The sequence below is a fragment of the Pelecanus crispus genome, chromosome 1 (genome assembly GCF_030463565.1).
Source record: "Pelecanus crispus isolate bPelCri1 chromosome 1, bPelCri1.pri, whole genome shotgun sequence".
NCBI classification, from domain to species: Eukaryota; Metazoa; Chordata; class Aves; order Pelecaniformes; family Pelecanidae; genus Pelecanus; species Pelecanus crispus.
In genome coordinates, this window is record NC_134643.1 from 195,960,458 (window position 1) to 195,986,093 (window position 25,636).

A 25,636-nucleotide genomic window follows, 5' to 3' on the forward strand; every position below is an offset into this window, starting at 1 on the left:
AACATGGGTGATATCAAGCTGGGAAGGCCTTGAAGCATACTGGGAAACAGAATGGGAATTCAAGTCAAGAAAGCCTGGAAGAAGCAGATACAATTCAAAAGACAAGCAATCATGTTTAAAACTTCTGGATTTATTTAACTATGCAAATAGAGAAGGTAAACAATTACCCTTGCTTTGTGGTACTGTAGGAAGTGTCCGAAGGATATAACAGATCACAGACTGAGTGTGAGTCAACAACATACTCAATATAAATAGGAATACTGTGTTAAGAATTGTTTTTCACTGTCCCATTGAAACCTCAGGTGTGGCCTGCATCCTTCCAGACTTCCACAAAAGATACAGGCAATCTGTATTTGAGGAGCAGCAACAAGTCAAATCTAGGAAACAGAATGTTCAAGGAAAGGGTGAAGAACTGAATTTGTCTCAATGGGATAAAACTAAAGGGGCCAGTATCAGTCCTCAATTATATTTAAGGTACCCAAAGGCAGATAAAAGTTTACCCCTTCTCTTTACACATATTGCCCAAGAGTAGTTTAGCTTGTGAAAATGGCCTCCAGCAGCAAGCCTTCAAGGTGCCTAGAAAGATTGTTGGAAGTGCTATGAATGATGAGGGTGTAACAAATCCTGTATTTAGGCAGAGCACTGAACTAGATCACCTCTGATGGTCATGATCTTCCCAGCTATACTGGCATTTACCCAGTATTACCAAAATCTGACCCTAAAATTAACTCCCTCTACAGCACAGAAGCAGTAATTTCCAGAAAACAAAATACAAGAACATTCGTACCTTCTAAATGCTAAAACTCTTCATTTTCCCATTTGGAGACTTCAAACATTCAAACAGCTGACAGCTTCACCATAATAATATGAGAACTGGTACAGAAACTGAATATGGATTATTTCCAAGTGATACACTGGAGTAAAGCAGTACTGTTCTGCTGTACTGAGCTTAAGGAGTTGGAGAGTCAAACTAACATTAGAATCTGCAGTTAGTAATCTGCAAATTGACAACTCTTTTATATAAAAGTTTGGGGCCATAAAGCAAAGCTTACAGTAAAATATTTAGCTAAGACACCAGAGCATTATTAGCAAAGTAACACAGCTGATAAACAAAAGCAGACCCACCTTCCGCAATTCAATTGTAACTTCATTTCTGTGTCTTCTCATAGTCTGTAAAAAAAAAAAAAAAGAAAGATTTGTATGTAAGGAAAGAAGTGTTTTGTTTTGGAGTCAGTTGTTTCTAGGTCAAAAGTGCAGCTATTCATCAAAAAGGTAAGGAAAACAGCGTGAGTAATTTACAGCTCAATCTCTCCTAGCAAGATGCACGACTTGGTTTTTGGGATATTTTGTTTTGGGTTTTTTTGCTTGTTTTGGGTTTTTTTTTTAAAGATTATACACCTTACAGAAAGTTTTGTCATAAACCACAATAAGTATCCCAAAGGCAGAAAACATTGACTTCCCCATGGAGCTTCACTCAAATGACTCTCCAGGCGTTTATATGTGCACACCAAAAAAGAAGTGGTAAATACAGGTCAGTCTCACATTCACCTATGATCAGTCACAATCTAAACATGTAACCTACGGCAGTTACCTGGCCAAAATCAACTATGAGGGACAGAAGGTGACTGAACTCAATGCAAACAAGACAGACTAGGCTTGTGGCTAAAGGAAACAAAGTAGTACAGTGGCACTGAGTCTACTTCGGATCTAAAGCCTAAACACTGTAAAGGAAAACCAGCCCATAAATACCTCAGCTCCTTTAAGATACTGGGCACTCAGGACGCATTCCCTACAATGCTGCTATACCTCTTAGCTAAAAGAGATCAAAAGATTGAGAAAGAACGATTTTAGCCTAGTGAAGGCAATCTCCCTAGGTTCATTTTACAATCAGTGGAAAAGACATGTACCATCAGAATGTAATTCAGAGAAAATCAGGACTGGATGACCGCTGGCAGCCTAGAAAGATCACCCACGCTAACTAAAATTAGCCTTTTAAAATACTTTCTATGTCCTATCCTTGCTACTGACCTTCACTGCTACTATCACGTTCCTTTTGAGTTAAGGCAAATAACTTCCCTAAGCTCAAAAGTATCAGTGAAAATCAGCAGTACAGAGAAAACACCAGCACTCCCCATCATCCATCAGAGGAAATACCAAACATGCTAAAGCTCAAACACAGGTAAATGAAATAAGCAGACTTCACACCATGAATCTATACAGGACGTAGTTTCAGTGCTTAGAACATTACCTTAGCTTCACTGTTCTCAATCAGTTTGCATAGCAGTGTTCATTTAATTATTTGAGGTTGACTTGAGAGTAAGGAAGGCTTGTCTTCAGTCTGCTGCTTGATTAACCGACTCACTAGAGTAAACACAGACACAATTCTCCTTTGACATCTACAGGCATCAACTACACTACTTGAAACAAAGCAAGTCCTCATTACAGTAAGAGGACACTAGCACTAGAGCATCTACCAGAGCTACACTTTCACACACCCCCCATCAGTTTGCTAAACCATTTTATTCTTGTGACTATCTGAACGTGCTGCAAAAGCTCAGTATGATAGGACTGGATTGCTAAGGAATGGGAGAACATTGGGTAGGTAGGGAATGGACAAATGAAGAACCTGAAAAGTCGCTGCATGTAACCAGCTAGACCAGTCATTCAAGTTTCTTGTTGTATTAGAGTTTTAGAATTTTATATTTGAATTATCTTAAAAACCGCGTCAAATGCAATGGCACTAAATAGCCTAAAAATGTTTTTCAATCTTCCCCACGATAACTCTGCATGCCAATGGAAAAAACGGAGTTAGACAAGGCTGTCTTACCATTTCTGCTATAGGACCTCCTTTTCTTCATCATTCTGAATGTGCTATAAAGGACCAAAGTCCTTTAAAGACCTTCCCACTAGTAACACCACCCCACCTCCCACTAAAATCTAATCTTTTATTCCTACTTAACTTAAAATTTAAGGGGTACCCCATCACATGATAAATCAGTTAACATGAGTGTCCATTAACATTTTCTCCCCAAAATGCAGTATTGTATGTACCAGATTTGAAATCTCAAAGATTTAATTGATACAAGGCACAATTTACTTTTAGATTTTCTCCCTAATTACAATTTACTCGTACATTTTTTCATTTATCTATGTGATAATGCTCTAGAATATTTTCTATTGAGCAGAAAAATCAGACCAAATCTGAAGTTCTTTAGGGGACAGCAATAACATTTGCCATCCACCATTCTTCTGGAAGCAAGGCAGGTTTAGGAAAGACTATATGCTGTGTTCAACAGTTCAGCAGCTTAATATTTTTGGTTTAGAAAAAAACAAATACAGTGCAGTCCCAGGCAAGGCATTACTATTTATTTCATCAATCAACTCTAAAACCTCCTCTAACAATGCTTTGACTGAAGACAGTTACTCAGAGTCATCCACCCATAAAGGCTCTACTGGGAAGACTCTAAGCTTCTTTCTAAAGGCAAATAACTCACTCAGCTTTTCAATTAGGGTATTATCTTTGTTTCATACTTCCATCCATTATTTCAGCCCCACTGATCCTACCCTATTACAATTCTGTCTCAATATTTTTACTAGTTTTTTGCTTTTATCAATCTGATCTGCAAAATATTCGACTATTCCATCATGGTTTTACATTTAATGTGCAAGAATCTTCCATCTTTTCCTCATTTAGAGAGCTATCACTCTTTAGAAAGACTCTTCAAAAAAGTTTATCAACTACGCCGACATTTTTGCTGACTAGTAGCATACATTTTCTGAGCTTTAATACTCTTCTTTAGGCAATCTGCATGCTACCTTAGTTTTACCCTTTTAGCTGTTCTTTTACATTTCCTTTTAAGCTTATTGTATGTAGTTTCTCTTTCAAAGCAGCTCTGGTACACTTTCTTTTTTTCTGTCCTCCTTTAAAAGGCAGAATTGGCAGTACTGACCATTAGGTCCAGAGCTGCTTCTCCGTTCACAGAGAAAGTAGGTTGATAACTGGGGATATCACTTAGCCTTAACTTCACAGAACTGATGAGTGTTATCTGGCCTCCACTGAACTAAGGGCTCCCAGTCTTGCAGAGCCTCCTGCTGGCACAGCATCTTTAAAAATTCAGCATGTTGGGGTCACCAGGATCATTCAAGAATCAGTAGCACAGTGTTGGGGCTGGAGTCTTCCTACAAGTATATGTGGGACTGAAGTTCCCAAAGAGCCTATGGTGCATGCATTCTGGCGGTTAAACTTGGTTGCCATGGCCGGATCATGACTAGTGCTCTCAGCTAGATGTATGCTGACATCATTTCTAACCTGATGATACCAGCGTTCCACTTCATGTCCCCGACCTATGACCATTGTACACCAATATATCTCAGACCATGAATTCCACTTAATACATGTTAATTGTTGCAATTATAGGCTATACATGAAAAGCACATGTACGCACAAATTTTATTCCCCCCAAAACCAGACTTAAGTGATCCAGTCCATTTTTTGTCCTGACTTGGCATTTCCTAAAAAGTACGTATTTAAAACTTGTGTTTCAGATGAAGCATTTTAGAAATACAGCAGGTTATCAACACCTTCCTACAGCCTCAGAAGAAATAAATATACTATAATCCAACAGCATACAAAAGAAGCAGTCTTAAGCACTAAAGTAAGCCTCCCTTTAAGGAAGCATTACCACTGTAAGCAGAATACTACACTTTTACACTACCTGCAAGCCCCAGCACATAGGGAACTGACAGGCATTTACAAGGGATTTATACAGTAGTAGAAAGGTTAAACATTTTCCCTAGCTAGCGCGGGTCAGCGAAAACAGAGAATAGAGACCAAATTTTTCTGCAACTTAACCCCATGGATTCATTACCAGCCTTCAGGCTGGGAGGACAACCACCTGCTAAAGTCTGTATATCCAATACTAGTTGAAGCCTAGCAAGACGTTACCAATGGATCTCATACAGTGTTAGACATCCACAGCATCTGACTACGGTCACTTCTCAGCTTAATGTACTCAAAGAAGTAACTTCATGTCACACTGAAACAGCACATCTCAAAACTACCTCAGAGACAAATCTGAACTGTTTCACTGAATAAAATCAGACTCCAAATCTCAGAAAGGGAAAACTCGGCATAGGCACAATCCTACAAATCACAAAAATGATGACAGTTTATTCCTGCAGAATCTGAACTGTGAGGCCGCTCCTAAACACAAAGGTATTAATACACCATACGCAAGGTGCAGGAAGTAAAGATGAGTACTATCAGTCAGCATGTACTATTAAGAAACAAGAACATACACCACTTATGAAGCTGTGCTACAACATTACATCTCAATTGTACATGACTCAAGTCAGACTTAAGTTCATAAGACTTTTGTAACAAGAGATTTCTTCTCCCCAGTTCACCATCTGAAGAACAATTACTTACCAGTGTTTTGACAGGCTGACATAACCACAGTAATGCACCAAGTACCGTAAGTCTTGTACAAGTCAAAAGTAGATGTTCAGTAGTATTTCTAATTTCAAGTTGCTCAGCATTTTGTTATTTTATAAAATAAACCAGAAAAAACAAGTGATCTACTAGATGCTGTTAGATAGATCAGTGTTCTCACTTCTACCCTGAATTTCTGAATACTCTTCCAAAGCCAAATACAAAGCATTACGTGCCAAGAATCTCTCCCTAACACCTTCCACTTGAAAGAAAAATAATCCCTAGCGCCCTCAAAGTATCAAAACTGAAATTAATTTCATATGCCAATAAAGAAAATCACTGCACACATTAGGGCTGTTGTGTTAAGGGCTGCAAGGGAACCTTGTTTCACAGTGATACAAAACACAAAAATGCTAAGCTGTCAAAAGACAAGTGATTTAAGAGACACTAGACCTTGAAAACAAAGCAAGCCACAAGTCAAAGCCCAAAATAAGGCTTCAAAGAATGCCACAGTCCCTGTAAAACTGCCTTTGACACACTCAATGGGCAGAAGCGACACAGAATACAGCCATCCTCATCACATCAGCATTTCAGCTTTGGTATCTCTCTTCCAGTAAGAAGCTGACAAGAAACTCAAATATCAATTTCAGAGACACCTGTGGAGAGGGGAAACGTCTTCCTGATTTTTCAGTTGATATTTGGTTTATGACAGAACACAAAACTGTATGTAAAACTCTTGATATCAAAAAGCAATGGCTAAACATAACCCTGTGAAATTCTGAATTATCAGCATAACAGTAACCCTTACCACCAGCACATTCAAAGAATTATTTTTAAATGACTAAACATTTGGGACCCTCTGGCTCAACCACGTGTAATTCATAAGTAACATTTGTAAGACTCTGTACAGAGGTGCACAAGATGCTCACTACATTTTAAAGAGCAAGTATCACTGCTGTAACGCTACCACTTGATGTCGTAAGACGGCCCACACATGCCTTCCTGGCAAACAAAAATAAAGATTACTTTGAGGTTTTGAATAGCATTGAGATTCGAAGGGGAGAATTAAGTCTAGCAAGCTTCTCTGGCTTCTTGAGCCTTTGTTTAACATAAAAAAACATTTAACTGCATAATACATTAAACTACCTGAAAAGTCAACTCATATAGCTTCTGTAAACTTAGGGGAAAAAAAAAATCAAGGAATCCCAAAACCAATCAGCTGTACCTGTCTAACATACATCAGAAAAAGATAACATTTTCCAAAACCCTCTGTAGCAAATACATAATGTAGTGTTTTTCCAAGGGGGGGGGGGGGGGGGCGGCACAGGATGGGACAACACGGGGACAGGGGGACAACAGCAAAACCCTACCAAATTTATACAAGACTACAAGAAGAAAATTCAGGCTAATTCAAAAGGACAAAATCACACCTGAGACAAAGCAGGCAGAATAGTCCTTCCATTTATGAAAGAATGATTTAAAAACATTGGTACTACTTTATGCAAGTTAGATCTCATTCACAATGAAATACTGAAACTAGTCTTAGTGTTTCTGTTAATCTGAAATTTCTGCTTCATATCTAAAAAATCAATCTTAATTGATTATAAGCACTTTAAAGTCCCTTAAGTATATCACTTTCAGAGACAAGAAATTCTGGATACTCAATAAGATTACTTCATCCCCAGCTACAGAACAAATCAGAAAACCAAAACTATTTAAATGTGTAAATGACACAACTAGCAAGAAGCTCAAGCCATTACATTCCCTTTGTTATGCTGGGATAAAGATTTCATACATTAAATTAAAAATGAAGTTTCATGCACAAGATGTTTAATAATGTACATTCTCTGTACAGAAAAAAATAATCAAATGCTGCAACAGTAAGTGGTATGAATTTTAAACATTTTAACCATTTTTAGCTATATCAATTGTGTCAGAAGGAAGATTAAAGCCTAACCATCACTTAATGACTGAAAAATCTACCTACCATTGTAACAATGAGATCTGGAGCTCAGTGTGGTGCTCACCCAGACCAGCCACCTCATTAAGTGGGATACCTGAGGAGTGTCATCTTTTCATCAACACATTTACACCACTTCCATTGCAACAGGAGCAAGTCCAGAAAACATTATAGAGATGGAGAGGCAGGAAAGAGATGTTTTTATGACAGACAGCATATCAATATTGCCAGCGCGGCTGGCCTGCCAGCTGCCTGCCTACCCTGCTCTGCCGCAGGCCGACCAGCACGCATCAGCCTCCAGCTAGCCCACTGAAGTGGGAAAGCCAGCCTCACCTTCATAAGAAGAACACCATGCACCAATGTCAATTTTGGCTATTCTGTGGATGCAAAAGATACATTTTCAGGAACTTTGTAAGATGTGCCTATAGGTGCTTTTGAAAGTTCAGCTACTAGGTGGAAAAGAGGGAACAAATTCACTGACTGATTCTAATTTCTCTGCATCTGCAAACTTCATTAAAAGATAACTGATCTTTTAAATTCTTTATTTCTGTTCTTGCCTCTCAACATTACAGGAACCGGTCTCAGAAAACCAGAAAATACATGCTTACAGGAAAGAGCTACCCTGAATACATAGCTGGGATAGTAAAGTAGCTTGATTAAACATACAGGGTACCCAAAGAGCTTAGCATTTGCAAGTCAATTCCAGACTACTTCCACCTGCCTAACTGAAAGAAAAAAACTGGCCCAGTTCCAACAGCTGGATTAGATTTAACTAATACCTCCCCTCTTGCATATGAGCATACTCTAGAGTATAGTTTAAATACTTTTACAACATAGGTGTGGGTGCAGTACAGTGAAAGGAGAAGGTGTTTGCATTGATGAAGTAAACACTGTTCTTCCCCAGAAATTGCTTTACTAGCCTTTTCTCCTTATTTCTTCTCTGACACCTTTTAACAAGCATGAAATACTGCAATGCACATGAAAATGCAGAAGCCTCAGGAGCTGGGCTGGTTTTGGGCAGAAAAAAAAACATTCAAGTGCTTGTTCATATACAACAGCTGATCAAGGTTGTCAGCTGCCTATCTTTGGTTAACATTAGAAGTTAAATATTCCGTATTTGCATAGGAATATAATTTGTTAGTATATGTAAAGTTGAGCCTTAGACTGATGATATTGTTCTACTTGTTCTGGTGCAGCTGGCTTCATCCAGAAACAAAGAGACAAAGGGACACTGGAAGGCGATACTGCTGTTCTACCTGTTCACACTTTCAAAGTGCATATAGCTTACTCCAAGAATTGCAAGCAAATCACAATACATGAAGGCAAAATTCTGGGGACTACTAAATCAAAATTCTGGGACAGCATCACGATGGTCTGAATGCAACTACTTAATCACAACTGAAAGAACTAAAACCGATGACACTGTGCACACCGATCCCCCTCTATTTCTTTTGGACATGCAAAAAGATTTGACATCCATGCCACACTATACCAAATGTTTAGTCTAAATTAACCCTTCCTGCTAGGTTTATTCCTTCAGTTACAAGCATCACAGATTATTACCCAGCCTTTTTTTCCCCCCAGTGTATGTTCTAGGCAGACTCTTCCCCACATCCAATTTTGAGATTTACCTAATTACCAAGTACTCCCATAAAGCTCCAAATTGTCCTAAGAAAATTCTTTTTTTTTTTCCAGTCATATATGACTGAAGTAGTCTACAGACTACAAAGTTATAACTTCACCTCTGGCTTTGTTATCATAGCTCCATATTAAATTATGCTGACCCAGTTAGAAATGCAGGCAGGGGGCATAGCTTCCACAGTACAAGCAACAGATGTACCAAAGCAGCCAAATATACTTACAATGCGCCTGTACCCTGACCTGAGACTCCAAGAGAGTTTTATTTCATTTGATTGACCCAAAAGGTATTCACTCCTCTTTTAGGGAAACGTTCTATTATTTTGCAGAATGTATTAGAACTTGGTTCAGATTCTCTGTGTGCTGCAGAACCTCAATACTATAAAGTTTCCTTTTGGCTTGTAACCTTTAACGCAGTACTAGGTACATTAGGAGCAGAGTGCAGTATTTACGCTACTGCATTTTATGCTGTCATCTGTCTGGGACTCGTGTTCCTCAGGGTTAATAAAGGCCACTGAAGGAAAGCTAGTTCTTTTGCAGCTGGAGCTCCTACACTATTTTTTTTTTTTTTTTAATCTCCAGTTTGGGGCCCCTAAAATGAATACCAGCTGCTTTTTGTTAGCCAGTTTGTGGCAAGATAATTCAAGTATCTGAACCTGGCTAGTCTCAGCAAACTGGATGCATGAGATATCCACTGTGTCTCTTTTACTCGGTGATGGGTAATGACTCACTGAAGTCAGACATGCATGCCAATACAGAAAGCCACAAGCCTCCAATTACTGTTGCTCATGGTGCTGACTCACCTGAAAGCCCTATGGAAGCAGACAAAGCTGCCCATCCACATTATCTGCTTCTACTGCTCCAAAGGATATTGGCACAAAAGGAATTGCTAAGTTTATTTCTTACCAGCTCTATTGTAAGCATATTCTTTGAGTTCCCAATATCCTCTCTGCATTTGTTTAACCTGCATACCGAGCTACTACCAGCAAAGAAGTGAGATGTGAGCACTCAGGTTTTAAATTACCGTATACCAATTACCCAGTTTACAAGTACAGACATATCAAACAATCCTCAGGAGACTGGACCTGAAGCAATTTAGTTGGCTGCATTCAACACAAATTGCACCAATACTGAAGGACACAAAGCAGTCCAGAATACAATCAACATGGTATCTGCTGGTTTAATATAAAAGAAGAGCTGGAATTCTCTACTCAACATCAAAACTCAACTGGGGGAAGGAAGACAGATCATAGAATGCTTTGGGTTGGAAGGGACCTTTAGAGATCATCTAGCCCAAAGCCCCTGCAGTGAGCAGGGACAGCTTTAACCAGATCAGGTTGCTCAGAGCCCCGTCCAACCTGACCTTGAATGTTGCCAGGGATGGGGCCTCCACTGCCTCTCTGGGCAACCTGTTCCAATGCTTGACCATCCTCACGGTAAAAAATTTCTTCCTTATATCCAGTCTAAATCTATTCTTCTTCAGTTTAAAACCATTATTCCTTGTCCTGTCACAACAGGCCTCGCTAAAAAGATTCTCCCCATCCTTCCTGTAGGCCCCCTTTAAGTACTGGAAGGTTGCAATAAGGTCTCCTCGCAGCCTTCTCTTCTCTAGGCTGAACAATCCCAACTCTCTCAGCCTGGCCTCATAGGAGAGGTGTTCCAGCCCTCGGATCATTCTGGTGGCCCTCTTCTGGACCCACTCCAGCAGGTCCATGTCCTTCTTGTGCTGAGGGCCCCAGAGCTGGACACAGTACTCCAGGTGGGGTCTCACCAGAGCAGAGCAGAGGGGCAGAATCACCTCCCTCGACCTGCTGGCCACGCTTCTTTTGATGCAGCCCAGGATATGGCTGGCTTTCTGGGCTGCAAGCGCACATTGCCGGCTCATGTCCAGCTTTTCATCCACCAGTAGCCCCAAGTCCTTCTCTGCAGGGCTGCTCTCAATCTCTTCATCCCCCAACCTGTACTGATACCGGGGGTTGCCCCGTCCCAGGTGCAGGACCTTGCACTTGGCCTTGTTGAACCTCATGAGGCTCACATAGGCCCACCTCTCCAGCTTGTCCAGGTCCCTTTGGATGACATCTCATCCTCCTGGCGTGTCAACCGGACCACTCAGCCTGGTGTCATCTGCAAACTTGTTGAGGGTGCACTGAATCCCACTGTCTATGTCATTGATGAACATGTTAAACAGCACAGGTCCCAGTATGGACCCCTGAGGGACTCCACTTGTCACCAGTAAATCTTAGTGGATTTCCAGCTACTGCTGTTGTGTGAATCAAGGACATTAGTCAAAAAAATTTACAGCATTTCCATTCAGATGTAGATCTTAACACTGTTAATCGCAGCTTTACTGACATCAGACCAAAGACCGCAATGCAGCCATATGGGCTCCACCTGAAGTCAAATTGAAGTTTCCAGGTAATTCCACAGCACCACAAGCTAACTCATCACTGTGCAACAGCTGGTCTGCACAGACCAAAAGGCAGGCAGCAAGGATCACCAACTAATTCAAAGTATTCATTTTGTCCTGTGGTCATAACAGGGCAAGGAACCTGTCAACTCCAACGGTGTAGTTTGGTCGTTTATGCTACAGCCCAGAATAAACTACTGGTCTGAAGGATACCTGTATCAAGTCTTTCTTCTTTTTCTGTACTGTTTAAAAACAGAAGAGCACACAATGATGCCAGCTCTGCCTTATCTGAATACTATGATATGCCAAATAAGCATCAAGAACAGTGAATAACCAAGATAGCCTAGTTACAAGTGATACCTATTGACACTTTTTTAAAAAGTTAGAAGATTAAGCACGCTTGACACACTCTAAATACGTACAAGGATTTGAAATTTGGTACAGTTTTACGTTCCAGGAATCTGCTTTTGCCAGTACACAAATTTCTATTTGGATGTATGAACACTAAAAAGGTATTTGTTATTTTCCTGTATTGCACAAACAGTGTAGCAGATGCTTCAGAATCTCCTAGAACAGAAGTTTATCCTGTCCTTGAGGGAGAACAAGCAAAGCACCTATGTGACTCCTTGGTCTCTCCCAAGACATGACACCACCTCTGTCCTCTCCTAGGATTTTGAGCAAGTGTCCCTCCCATTCCCTTACTGAGGAGGAAAAGTACACTGACCTGTCTATTCAAGCAGAACAGTTATTGCCACTGCAAAAGAGCAGGAGTCCCTTTCCTCTTCTGTAGTCTAGAAGACCCCAATTCAGAAGCATAGGTTCAGTTTTTTTCTAACAGATGTTACCAGAAACCAAATCCATCACTCTTAATGCCATACTTCACAGCCAAACTATAATCTTCACTTGTGCACATGTGAAGGAGTTTTCAGGACATGAAAACAGCAGAGCACAATTAAAATGACTGTTCAAGGTAACTAGGTGCAAACATCAGACTAAAATTTTGATCTTTAGATCAGCATAAAGAATTAAATAAATTCTTTTAAATGTAAAAAAATTTATAAAATTGTAGATAACCACTTTCAAGAATCTAATTACAAAATGAAGTGTTTGGTCAGAAAGGCCTCATAGACTTCTGGGGCAAATGCCACAGAAGACCAGACATTCTTAAGCTTGCCAAATATTTATACTAGTTTCCCCTAGGAAGGAAAAAAAAAAAAAAAAAAAAAAGAAAACCCACTAGGCTAAATACTAGCCAGATACCTTCTTGTGCAATCTATGTTTGAACAAAGACACTCCCTTTCCAGATACTTAAACAGTCTTCAACTGTAATATCAAAGTACCTCAATCATTCTATGATTCTATGATGTATTTACAAGCACCTCCCTGTGAAGCAAGGAAAAAAATTCCTATTATTCCATCTATAAAATGGTAAACAATAATTGCAATTTGCATACATTCACAGGGTGCCATGAAAAAACAACAAATCAAGTCCCTAGAGAGCCAGTCTATATTCAACCACAGCAAGCTTTTTTGGTATAATATTACATGGCTCAAATGAAATCAAATTTTTTTTTCTATTTTTTGAAAGATATAATCAAAAGGCAAAAAAAAGATTAAACATGCGCTAGCTGCCTAATTAAATCTATGAAGAGATGATTCTGCTCAAGATGCAAGAGAAAACAATAAACCCAGCTGACAACCCAGGAAGAAGATGGAGCATTAGGAATTAGAAAATACACTCCAGCAACATCCCACGATCTTTTATGAACCCTGTCAGCAACCCTTCTGATTTAATCATTTCAGTATCATGAATTCTAGATGCTTCTACCTCACTTTTTAATGTGACATAAGCCCTGATTCCATGCTTCTGCCATTTGAATGTTTTGGGTATCATACTTGTCTCCTTGAGGATACCTGCAGTTTCTCAATATTCCAATTGATACGTCCTTCCATAAAAAGGAAGGATATGTCCAAAAATTGGACGTATCCAATTGATATGTCCTTCCATACATCCTTCTTAGGCTAGCCCTAAGAAGTCTGAGACCACCAGAAGTGGTCTGGTTTTGATGGACAAGAACCAATACAAAACTCCTTCGAACCTCACAGCTATAGGGCCCACCGAAACACAGGTTACACTGAGCACAGAGGGACAGCGGGCCATACCCCGATCGGCAATGGCTGTAGGAGTGGGATACTGCCAGACTCTGAACTGCCGCTGGCAGCTTGTGATGCTCAAAGGCGCCGTCACACGGACTGCCTGTGTCAGTGCTCCTTAAATGCCTCTTCTTGTCTGGAAGGTTGCTCTTCATTGCTGTTCGTCCAGTGTTACGAACACTACCCATTACCAGCCTACGTTCTTCTTGCACGCCTGCCCAACAGCGGTTAACAGGATCCTGCTGACTCCTAGCAGGGCTCTCTCATTTCAGGATCCTCTCCTGATGTGGAAAGCCTTCTATATCTGGCTGCAAGTCAGGTTTTTGGTGCAGAGAAATCACTACCACTGACTGCATCTAACATTTGTGTGCATGAAAAGAAGCAAGAGACCCTGATGCCAAAAAGCTGCATGCAAAGACAGTATCTGCTGGTTACAGTGACCTTAGCTTACCTGAGAGAGAAACCGAATGTCTCTTTGCATAATTTCATCAACTTTCTGACTTACACTGTAGTTGACTAAGAAAAGGCAAGGACTAGGATGTTCCGAGAACTGCAAACCTGAAATCTCACACTGCACCTGGCCAGGAATCCCTTAATGCATCTATGAAAACCTGGCCATAAGTCACCCCAGCACCCTGTCCAACCACCATCTAATCACCTTCTCCTCATGCAGATGAGCTTTGACTGTATTCCACACCAGCAAGTTTGCAATGGGGCTTGAGCACTCATTAAAATACATCTCCATCAAGGCTAACAAGTCAAACTGTGAGGAAGCCATTTCTCCAAGCTGATTTTGCAAATCACCTATTCTATCACTACCTCCAAAGCCCACCTGTTACTGAATCTGATAATGACCAAGGTTAAAAACGCACAAGAAGAGATCCTCAGCTGGTCAGACATGACAGAATATGAGGGAAACGAGTCATTCAGTAATAGGTGTTTGAATGGGGAAGATACTAATTTTGTCTCCTGTTCTGCAGCCATTCATACAGTATATATTCCTATTTTGTACTTGCTGTATTTATTAAACACACACACAAAATCAAGTTTAAAACTGACTGTAACATTTGCTTAACCTGAGAAAGGAGACAAGTGTCAGCTGGCCCAGAAGAAACGATATAGAGCTTCCCCAGCAGATTTAGCGGTGTCAATCTGACTGTGAAGGGATAACAAACCAACAGTTAAATATCACTAGACAAGGTATACCCTCTCCCCTTCACACTGACCTCTGAGCCAGCACTGGTCTTCTCCAGACATGAAGGGCTGGCTCAGGAAGCTAAGGGAGCAGAAAATTAAAGAAACATGAAGAGCTTGCAACTAGTTCACTCCAAGGCACAGACAGTTCTGACGCAGGACTAACTTTTTGAAAGAAACTAGCTCTTTTGACTACTCATGTCAAATTTTGTGAAACGGAATGTAAAGCCCACAGCTTCTGCTACTATAGAAGTAATCAGGAATACCAATTCAGTATCAGAGTTTCACACTGCTGGGTATTTTGGAAACAACTGATAAACTCTATTCTTGGCAAATATGTAGGGTTTACATTTCTTTTTCATTTCAAGTCAGTCCACTTGGCAATTTGTCCTTACTACTTGATGACACGGCCCATCAGCTTCAACCAGTTCATTGCCTCTTCTAGCCTAATCTTAGATTAGGTTAGATGCTTCATTCCACTTCTAATTCCACAATAAATACAAATCTGATCACTCACTCGTAGCTGGTACACCCTTCTTCTATCTTTTCAGATAACACAGCTTTAGGACAAAGAGGACAAAACGTCCTGCTTGAATTTGTGCTGGAACTGCACAAATATTATGAAAGCCTCAGAGAACTTATGTAAAAATACGTAAAAGAGCTGTTAAAACTAGTATGACAGTTATGCTGCTACCAGCTTTGACCAGACTTTGACAGTTTACAAGTTAAAAATGAATCCTTTAATAGAAGCAGCTTTAGAGATACCAGAGCAACTGCTGCAGTGTTAGAAATACACAAGAATGAAGAAAAACAAATTCTGTAATTACAGGAACATTAGCTAAGGCTTGGTATATCACAACAACAAACAGCAATAATTGGGCCTCAATACAGCAAGCACAGATTCCAATCAGCTTACGAAGATTATGTTCATCATGAGATGCCATCTCCAAATTGTTTTCTCCACAGGTATTTCTGAAATAAACAATGACTTCCTAAGGTATCTGTGTCTTTAAACGTTTTAAAATGCAACGCATTCAATTGATTTTTGAACCTCACAAGGAAAATATAAGACCATACATGTAAGTGTACTCATTAGGTGTTTGTTTTCTGCTAAGAGTCACAAACATTTCACAGCACTGTACTATTTACTTGCAGACTACTAAAGTTTGGAGAATTCTGTAGCAATAGCAACTGAGGAGGCTTCCCACATCTACCTCTTATTACCTACCCATGTAATTCTTTCCAAGGTACATACATGTACACCTGTATTCTCCCAAGACTATACTGGCCTGAAAGGCTAATGAAGAAGCTGCAGGAGTCAGAGCTTAGAAACTCTGTGTGAAAAAGTACTGGATCTTATATTAAATCCAGTTTCCAACAGGAAGCTACCCGACACCTGCGTTTTCACTTAAATTGCTGAGATTCACTGAGCCAGCGAGGCTATTAAGACAGCAGGTCCACAGTACCCTAAAACAACCTAAATCAACCTCCCATCTCTTCTTTTGCCAGCATCAGTTCCTGTGCCGGCAAAGTGGAAGGCAAAAAGCTGATCAATCTGTAAAAGCGAGCTCCTGGAAGAAACTGGGGTGTTGTAAAGTAGCTGGCAGTAACAGGCTTTCTGGGATTGCTACAAGCCTTATTTGTTTCATGTAGTGTTTGAGGGGAGTACAGGGAGACAGCAAAAACACTAGTCAGTGCACAGAACAGTATCAAGAAATGAGGTGGTAGCAGCATGTCTGCTCATTCGTTAACACTGTGCAGCTATGGTACCTCCACTGCAATAAGCCTTTGAAGGGAACATGGCTTTAAGTCAACCTGTACCTTTCTCAGATGTCCAGAGACTGTACAGATTTGGCTTCCCCAGAATGATATTCCTCTGCTTGCAAAAAAATTCACAGCAGCATGACAGAAAAATGCGAATAAATTCAAGCATCCTCAAGAACTAGATCCACACTGTGAGCAAAGCAGCAACAGTAAATACACTGAAGCTGCCAGAGCTGATGATGGAGATCTGGGCTAAGCCTGGTTTCTTCCTCTGCCTCATCTGGGGTGGGGATGCTGAAGGTACAGAATAAAAATGGATCCTTCGAAGTCCCTGGACCCGAAGGTGATACAATTGCCCCAAAAAACTGTAACTGAGGAAAAGATGTCACAGGCCAAGACCTCTGAAGGTTAAAATCAAACAGGGCAGGAGTAGGTTATCAAAGATGACAGAGTGGCTATGTCTCTTATTGGTAAATAGCCCTCAACAAATTTCAGGTTAATTCTAGGGCCTAAGCAACAGAAGTTCAAGGACTTGTGTTCTTTCAACTTATGATTAGGGATACGACAAGTATATAAAAAGGAAATTTTAATCCCAGTCATTGAAGTGCTTTTACAGAAAGATATTTAGGTCATAACACACTAACTCCTCACTAGTTGTTGAGTTTTTTTTAAATGAATGCACATGGTGCTTTACTTTTGATGCAGTATGCATTTTGCTAATTACATGACCACGTAATCTCATTGCACCACACACAAAAGTAACAGTAAGTCATGCAGACAGCCCTACAAATTATAACGTCTCTGCTCACCAAGAATTTTTCCTCAGTTTTAGCCGGGATGCTGACTAATACTGACAAAAAGAAATGGGCTGAATTGTTTGTCACCTTAAACATCAGCGAGCCAACATATGGGTGCTTGCTATTGCAATAAAGAGTAAGTAACAATTCTGGTCCAAGAAGTTGGAGAAGTAAAAAAAACTCTAAGAAGGATGTTTGTTATTAGGCAAAGAATGAAGCTGAAGAACTGCAAACAGAAAAATCAGAAGGTTCAAATTAGGTTTTCTAAAAGCTAGGTTAACTTAGATGTCAATGTAAACAAACAAATGCAGCAGTTACAAGGGGTATTACGAATTAAGTGATTGCAACTGTTTAATGTTGTCCTGTAAAGCCTCAATTGTATTGGAATAATCAGTGCCATACATTTAGAAGAAACCCACTGAGACTTAAGACCATGCCTGTGATCAACATAGGAAAGCTTTCTCTTCACATATAGGACAATTTAAAAAGCCCTTTCACATCTCTGGAGAATATAAAATGGGGAAGGTTGTGAGGAGAAACTGGTTGGCAGTTGTTCGTTCAGACGAAGCCACTACCATCTTGGCTCCTTATCGCTCAGCTTTGCAGGTTCAGGTTAGCTCTGTCTGCTGCTAATCACATGTCAGTACCTATAAAAATAGAAGAGTCTCACTAATAAAAACAAGAACACACACTCATAATAAGTGAGTAACGCTTTGTTTCTGGCATTTGATTTTGCTATTACCCCTTTCGGGGGCTAAATACTTTTTAGAAGTATCAATACCTCAAAATCAGAATTCCAGTTCTATGTACACAACTCTACCTCCTTAAGAGAGGAAGCCAACAAACAGGTAAGAGACTTCCACCCAAACCTGAAACTAGGAAAAGTATAGTGAACCTGTGCAGGTCCAAGATTCGGAAGCTTTGACTTCTGCTTAACAGATCCATGTCTTTGCTCTTAGAAAAAGAGCAGAAGGAGAAGTTGCATGGGGTACTGAGGTCTATCTTAACATAAAACAAAAGTACTTACTCATCTTTTGTTTCCCTTAAAGTCACATTAACAAAAAGCAAAGACAATTATATGGCCTAGCAAACCCAGTAATAAAATATGAGTTAACTACAAATTAAAGGAGTAAGTATTTTGGTCTGCCAGAAGAGTCTGTACCCAGAGGGGATCAATAATAACTCATCAGTATTTATTAGAAGCCAAAGGAAGATTACTAAAGAATGTATTCAAGCCTGATGAGTTCAAAGGCAGTGACTGTCTCCAGGCAGAAGGTGACTCAAATGCCAGTGTTTTCAAACTGAACTTGAGAGAGTATGGCTTTGAACATTTTAGATTTTCCAAGGGATATAATCTAGATATCAGACCACGATTTATTACTCCACCATCCTAACCACTTATTTTCTCATTGGTGGAATTTGAAAAAATGCGTAGATGCAGATCGATGCCAACGATAGCACTGATGCCTCCTGGTTTCCAAAGTTAAGTACAGAAAATTGGAGGCAGGATCTCTATGTAAAACTCCTTATTGCAGCACAGGGACCAAAACAAGGGTATTTAATTGCTGAAAGTTGGAAATTACATATAATGTTTGATTTAGAAAAGAAACATTTTGTGGAGAACTGGTAACTTTCACTAAATGCAGACAAACTGCCCAATCAGCAGGTCAGTCTGTGTAGCAGTATCTCAAGAAAAGTGCAGTAAGTAATGGCAATTACATAGCACTGCTGTGCTCCTTCATTTTCCACTGCAAACTTAACTTACATTGTGTCACTTCTGGAGACTGAAGTTAGATAAAGTTTACTTAGACAGGTACTTCTAACATAAACTTTTAATTAAGTACCATGATCAGAAAAGAGTCAAAAAGGAGGTGTAGCACAAAATTTCAGACATTTAATATAAATTGAGTTGTTTTGAAAGACGCTGACACATTTCTGATCTTTTACAGTCCTTTAAATTAATCTAAATTTCATTTCAGCACATCTCCATGGGTATACAGCTTTTACATACTTCTGTGTTTCATCTGTTTGTTGCCCCCAGAAGAAAGATGCTTCTTAGATTTTAAAACTTTTCAAAAGCATGGATGAAAGCTTTAAGCACATTAACACCGTTGGAGCTATCTGCCGAACAGTCTTGGGCTCAGCCACAAAAGGAAGTCAGTCAGCACACTGGAAGATAACCCTAGAGGATATACTTCTCCATAACAGCAAATATCCTATTCCAAAATAATTACTCCTCTTCAGGAAGAAATGAGAGCTAAGCTACCTTAGCTGGTCTGCTATAACCAATTTCAGTAAAGCTTAGGCAGTCAATTCCCCTCTTCCCCCCCACAGAGGCAGATATTTAATTCCCCTCGTCTCGGGCATGCTATAATATAAGCAAGTATGGATGACAGATCAGTTCACACTAGGCACGAACATACCTAACCTTTCCCTGTTTAGCACTCTGATGGATTCAGGCCAGTGACTGAGAAAGCAGCAACAAAGCCAGTAACCAATACGGGGAGATGAGACAAGGACAAAATGAATGAGGAGCAGCAGGAAGAGTCTCACTGGATGAGAAGGGGAAAAAGAAACCCACCACGCCTCCTCCTTACCCTGAAAAGCAACTGCTAAACAGAAGGATGGGCAATTTTTAGTTACTTTCTAACATTTACTAATGTTAGCTAGAAGTGTTGAAGTTATCATACTCCTTACATACAATATTTTCTGCGAGAAAGATTCACTGTCACCAAGTTAAACAAGAATCACGATAAAGATTAGTTTCCACCGTGAATGTCATCTTAAAGACACTGCTGCTGCTAAGCCTGACCTGCATAAAATTGTCTCCACCCAAACAATAGCAGCAGAGGTGTGAATTCTGATAAAATACAAAACGTGCTTTCAAAGGACTAAAACTCCAGCCCTAGTCATTACATGACTGAAATTAAGTGATAATATCAACTGAAGCAAGGAAAACACCCTCGGGTGAAGGCAAAGTAATCTGACACATATTTAGGTTTTCACCCTAGCGAATCCTAATCCGATTTCAATCCTAGTCTGATTTCAGAACAACTCCCTCCCCCTTCCTCTTCTATTACAGAAACTTAAACGCAAGATCTGGGATTTCTCCCCTTTTCAATTGCGACTTAGAATGGAAGATGTCCCCGGTAATGGCACACAGATTCAGAAGACCTTCGGAATACCTCCAGGGAATAGGCTTCTAACCACCCAGCGTCTCTCGAAATCGGGGGAGTAAACTACTACCCCAGAAGCCTTAGTAAGCACCACGCTCCTTCTCGATTTAGATGGAGACGCCCAGCAGACGATTACTTATGTGCCTACCAGCATTTAAAAAAAAAAAAAAAAAAAGAAAGGGGGAGGTGGGGGGGGGAAGGTTGATTTAAGGCAGTGTAGGGAGCAAAACTGGCCAGCACGGTACGCTGTAAAAAGGCCGATTGGAGCGTGGGAGCGGCCCCTACCAGCAGCACAGGCCTCAGCGGCACGGCGGGGCAGGGGAGGCCGGGCAGGGCAGCCCCTCGTCCCGGCGGAAGGGCCGCCGCCGCCCGGAGGGGCTGGCACAAAAGGCAGCCGGCACCATTGTCCACCCCATCCCGGCCCCGATGCCGCCGCGCCCGGGGGAGGGGGGCAGGACGGGGCGGCAGCTGGGGTGGGGGCACGGAGCGCTGCGGGCGGAGGGGAGGGGAGGCGGGGCGGGTGGGGGGCGCATCCCGCCGCCTGCCGGCCCTGCCCGGGCGCGGCCGCCGCCGCGGGGCCCACCGGGCCCTCCCGCAGCCCGGCAAAGCCGGGGAGGGGGCGCGGCGGGGCCCTCCCGCCGGGGCCGCGCTCGGCCCGGCCGCGCCAACCCTTCCCCCCGACGCCGCCGCCGCCGCCTCCTCCGCCCCCCGCCGGCCGCGCCCGCATGACGGAGGAGAAAAAAGAGAAAAAAAAAAAAAACAACAACAAAAAAAAAAACCCCCCGCGGGCGTCTTCCCCGCCGCCGCCCGCCCGCCCCGGGCGGCCGCTGCCCGCCTCCTTCCCGCCGGCGGCGCCGCGAGCGCGGCCAGGCCCCGGCCCCGGCCCCGGCCCCGGCCCCTCCTCTCGCAGCCGCCGGAGGCGGAGGCCGGGCCCGTCCGGCTCCCCGCCGACCCCGCACCTACCTCCACGTCGCGGCCCTTGTTCTTGAAGCTCTTGATGCGGTGGTTCTCCAGGCCGGCGGCAGCGGCGGCGGCGGCGTTCTCGGCCATGGCGGCGGCGGCGGCTCCCGGCGGCGGCGGCAGCGGCGGCGGCGGCTTCCCAGCTCCTGCGAGGCGGCTCCGGCGGCGGCTCGCGCAGGGGGGAGGAGAGGGGGGCGGAGGGAAGCGGGGACGCTCCGTGACGAGCGCGAGGGAGGGAAAGGGGGGGGGGGGGGAGGAGGGAGGAGAGGCGGGGGGGGGGGCCGAGCGCGCGCGCCGTTGCTGAGTGACTGGGAGAGCGGCGGCGAGCGCACGTGACGCGGCGGGGCGGGCTCCGCCAATGGCGGCGCGGCCGCGGCCCCGCCCGCCTCGCCTGGCCCCGCCCCCGCGTGTGGCGGGCGCAGGGGGGCCCCCGCCGGGCCCGGCGGACGGCGGCGGGCCCCGCGCTGCAGCCTGGGGGCTGTAGGCCCGGCGGGGCGCGGCGCGGCCTCGCACACGTGGAGCGGGCGGGAGCGCGCCCTGCAGGGCGGGAGCGAGGCAACGGCGCCGGCCGCACGCCTCGGCCCCGGTTGCCGGGCCGGGGGCGGGGGGGCGCGGTCCAGCTCAATGGCTGCACCTTGTGGAGCTCCGGGAAACCGGGAGGGCCGGGCCGGGGTGCACGGACGCGCCTCCTGGCCTCGTGCTTCTCCGCGGCCCTCCCTGCCCCGTCGGGGCCCGCTCTGGCCGGGGAGCTGCGGTGGGCCCAGGGCCGCCCCGCAGCCCCCTGAGCCCCCGCGCCCTTGTTAGCTGCGGTTTTGTCCCCCAAATTCACGGTGCGGTGACCTCCCCGGCGCGGCCCACCTGCAAAGCCGGCCTTGGGCAGCTCTGCCAGCCAGGGGTGCGTCGGGGGTCCGCTCCGCACCCCCCTCTGCTCCCGGCGACTGCGCTAACATCACCTGGCAAACGCTGCGCAGCAAGCATCCGGCAAATCCAGATGTTTTGGGAAGCCCCGAGCCTCCTTCAGCTCCCATGCCGTGCAAGCGAGCCCTTACCTGGAAAGCAAATCCCGCGCTTTGCGAACGCGCCCGTGGTACCGCACGTGCACGCAGCATCTGCGTGCGGCCGCGGGTGTTGTATCTACCGTCACGCAGAGCACAAATGGTCTCCGCCGATCCAAAAAATTGTCCCCAAACTGTTCAAAATTATTGCAACCCACCCCAAAGTTATTAGCGCAGTTGGGGCGGTTGTTGTAGATTGCAAACAGACCCGGGTCGATAGTAGCCTGGGCACAGCAGGCTGGGTCAAATACAGCACCTTGAAGTCACACCCGGTATTTCCAGGCTAGAAAAAGAGGATGTGTGGGGGTGATGTAATGTAACTGTAGACGATGGTAAGCAGTGATCTAACGCCTTCCATAAAGCACAGTATTATTTATATAGAAGAAAAGCATCCAAGAAAACCAAAATAAAAAATAGGAAAAGCACGTAACGTTCGTATCTAGCTCATCTTATACCACATCAGGTTCTGCAACAGACCCTTGTAGCTATATATAAACTTTTCACAGACCTATTTCAGAATCTTTCCCTCTAATTGACAACTCCGTTTTTTAATTGCTTCCCTCCAGCCCTTCTTTGTATCATTCAAATGACTGTAACATGTAACTCACAGTTCTGGCAAAATAAGGCTTGCAGCCTGATGGAGATGAATAAAAATCTGGAAGGCTAATGCTCTTCTTCACTGTCGTTCAGCTGCGTGCCAAATGTTCTTATCCGAGGGATCAATGTAGCATTTCCATCCCTCTCGTATCCAAGTAGTTTCGGCTCCCTGTGCGCATTCCTTCGTGCCTTTTCCCAACAGCTTTGTCTGGGTGTGCTGTGCCATTATTGCTAGCAATGCAAGAGAAGGAGCCAGAGACAGTCGAAGCCCAAATGGCATGGCCAATGTGATGGTGTTTGTCAAGATTGCTAATGTCAGAGATGGCTTCTAGGCTCTGACACTGGCTCTTTTGAAGGGCAATTGGATCCAGCTGTCCAGCTGTCTTCAAGAGAGCTGCTAAAGCAGATTCAGAAGCTGAGAACTGTGTTTTACCCGCCAAGGAAGGTGGCCGTAGCTGCCAGCTGTGGCTTACTCAGGCCTGAAGTAATGAGCAGAGCAATGCCGATCCCATCCCTGCCAGGCAGGGGAGTTGCAGTCATCCTCTGGAGGAGTTGCTCACCATTACCACCAACAAAAGAGCTTTGTTCAGCTCCATCCAGCATGATCTGTGAGGTAAAAGGAAAACTTGCAAATAAAAAATGGAGTGTCTCCAGACTGGGACAACTCAATTTACCAATCCATAAATCTATACCCATCCCGCTAGATAGGATTTATAGATACAACGGTGCCGATGTCTTTTCTTTCCCATTTTTTCCCATCCATGGTGAAAGCCTTTCAGAGTTTCTGTAGTGCATTTCATTAGTCTTAGTAGGCACTTAGGAATTGAATGCCTCTTACACAGAGCTACATGGAAGTTTGATTAGTTTTACTGCCTGAATAAAGCTTCTTGGTGGAGCTCTTGACTAGATAATTAAACTTGCATGTAGTCAGAGAGAAAACATTTTGACGTAGTTAAGCAAATACTACTTTTTGGCACTGTAATTAACACACACTACTAAAATATAAGGAACCAGTACTTTGCTACTTTGAAAACTGAACGAACCATGTGGTTCAGGGTGGACATTCTTCCTCACCATATGAGCTTCATATCAATGTGTTCGTGTCACCAAGACCTGCAAGATATGTCAGGGCCATGAGCACACTAATAGGGTTTACTGGCCCTGAGCAGCCTCCCTGCACTCCATTTCAGCCCCCTGGGGCTGTCAGTCCCTGCCTCAGAGACGCTGCAGCGGTGCCAGTCTCCAACACCACCGCAGCCCTGGCCCTGATGCGCAGGCTGATGTTCTGGTTGGGCTGAAATAGGGCTCCTGGGTGGTGGGAAAGGGTGAAGGGGAAGAAAAGAGGCTGGTTAGGGCCAGTAAGGTCTGTGGGTGCCTTCAGTGCCCCGACAACATAAACTTCATAGCTTAAAGAGCTATTGGGAGAAAAGATCTTTCATAATTCAAAGATGTGGGACAGTAACAACTCTTCGGGTGTCCCATTACTGAACAGAGTTGAGCTGTGCTTGTTTCTGGGATAACCTCTTGGCTTCAAAAACAAAATGAACCCAGAAGGTGATATTGCCACATTTTGGGAAGTGCACGTGGTCAGCTCAGGACCCCACCTACAGCTGCAGAGTCAGAGGCCACTCACCCCACGGTAGCCGGTCAGTGGCTCTTTTGCAGTCAGTGATTTTGTCTATATCCACCAGTCAATACAGCTGTAAGAAAACCAGCATGTAAAAGAAATGCAATGAACCTGAGTCATGTTCTTGCTGGCAGTCCCTCCAAGAAGGATTGGGGAGATTTAGGTGCCGTGCTTTAAGACACTACCTGTTGTCAGTCCCACCCTACTAGTGGATGTTAGAAGGTGAGGCAGGAGAGGCAAATAAAACATGTGTCAGCTCCTTGGTCTCTCTGTTCACAGCCACGAGCAGCTGAAGCCAAGACCTGTGGGGTAGAGGAGGTGTGGATGCCTCTTGCTGCTCCCAGCAGGGAAGTGGGGCAGCTGGCGAGGTGGTATCATCTTAAACCACTGCTGCTGACTTGGCTATAGGTGACCTGTCAAAACCAGTCTAAAATCGTGCAACTTGTAATCACAGAAAAGTACAAGGACAGTTATTTAAGCCTTTAAGTTGCTCTAAACCACTCATGAGTCTCACATCTTGCTTGCCCATCTCAAAATGGGGCACCTAAGCATCTCTGACTCGCGTTGCATGACGGCTGTAACTGTGTAGTGCCATTGGCACAGCAGGGCGGGAGGGAGCTTTTCCCTACAAAATTTGCCACTGTTCACATGGTCTTCAACTCCCAGCAGACGTTAAATTTCATGCCTTGCTTTCTCGTGTCTGTTAGAGGCAGCATGACTGGTGCAGGCTGAGACACATTTGTGGCCAGGGTCCCTGCCTGCATCGCCTGCGTCTCTCCCCACCATACGTACATCTCTCCAGCAACCGGCTGAGCAGCGTCTCACTGGGTGTTGCTCTCTGACAAAAAAGGATGAGTAACACATAAAGTAAACTAA

General features: G+C 43.6%; 1 protein-coding gene across 2 annotated transcripts in view; it reads right to left on the minus strand.

Moving 5' to 3' along the window:
* The window catches only part of KPNA3 (karyopherin subunit alpha 3), a 51,799-nt gene extending 30,228 nt beyond the window's left edge, over positions 1-21,571 (minus strand). Inside the window, exons 1-2 of one of the 2 annotated variants that reach the window (XM_075723405.1) lie at positions 21,485-21,571; positions 1,126-1,170 (exon numbers count right to left, since the gene is read on the minus strand). In XM_075723405.1, coding sequence (XP_075579520.1) covers positions 1,126-1,170; positions 21,485-21,571 — 132 coding nt within the window. Of the gene's footprint in view, positions 1-1,125; positions 1,171-14,666; positions 14,705-21,484 lie in introns of those variants that run through there. The other variant, XM_075723480.1, reaches the window with a different exon arrangement.
* Positions 21,572-25,636: the final 4,065 nt, after the last annotated feature.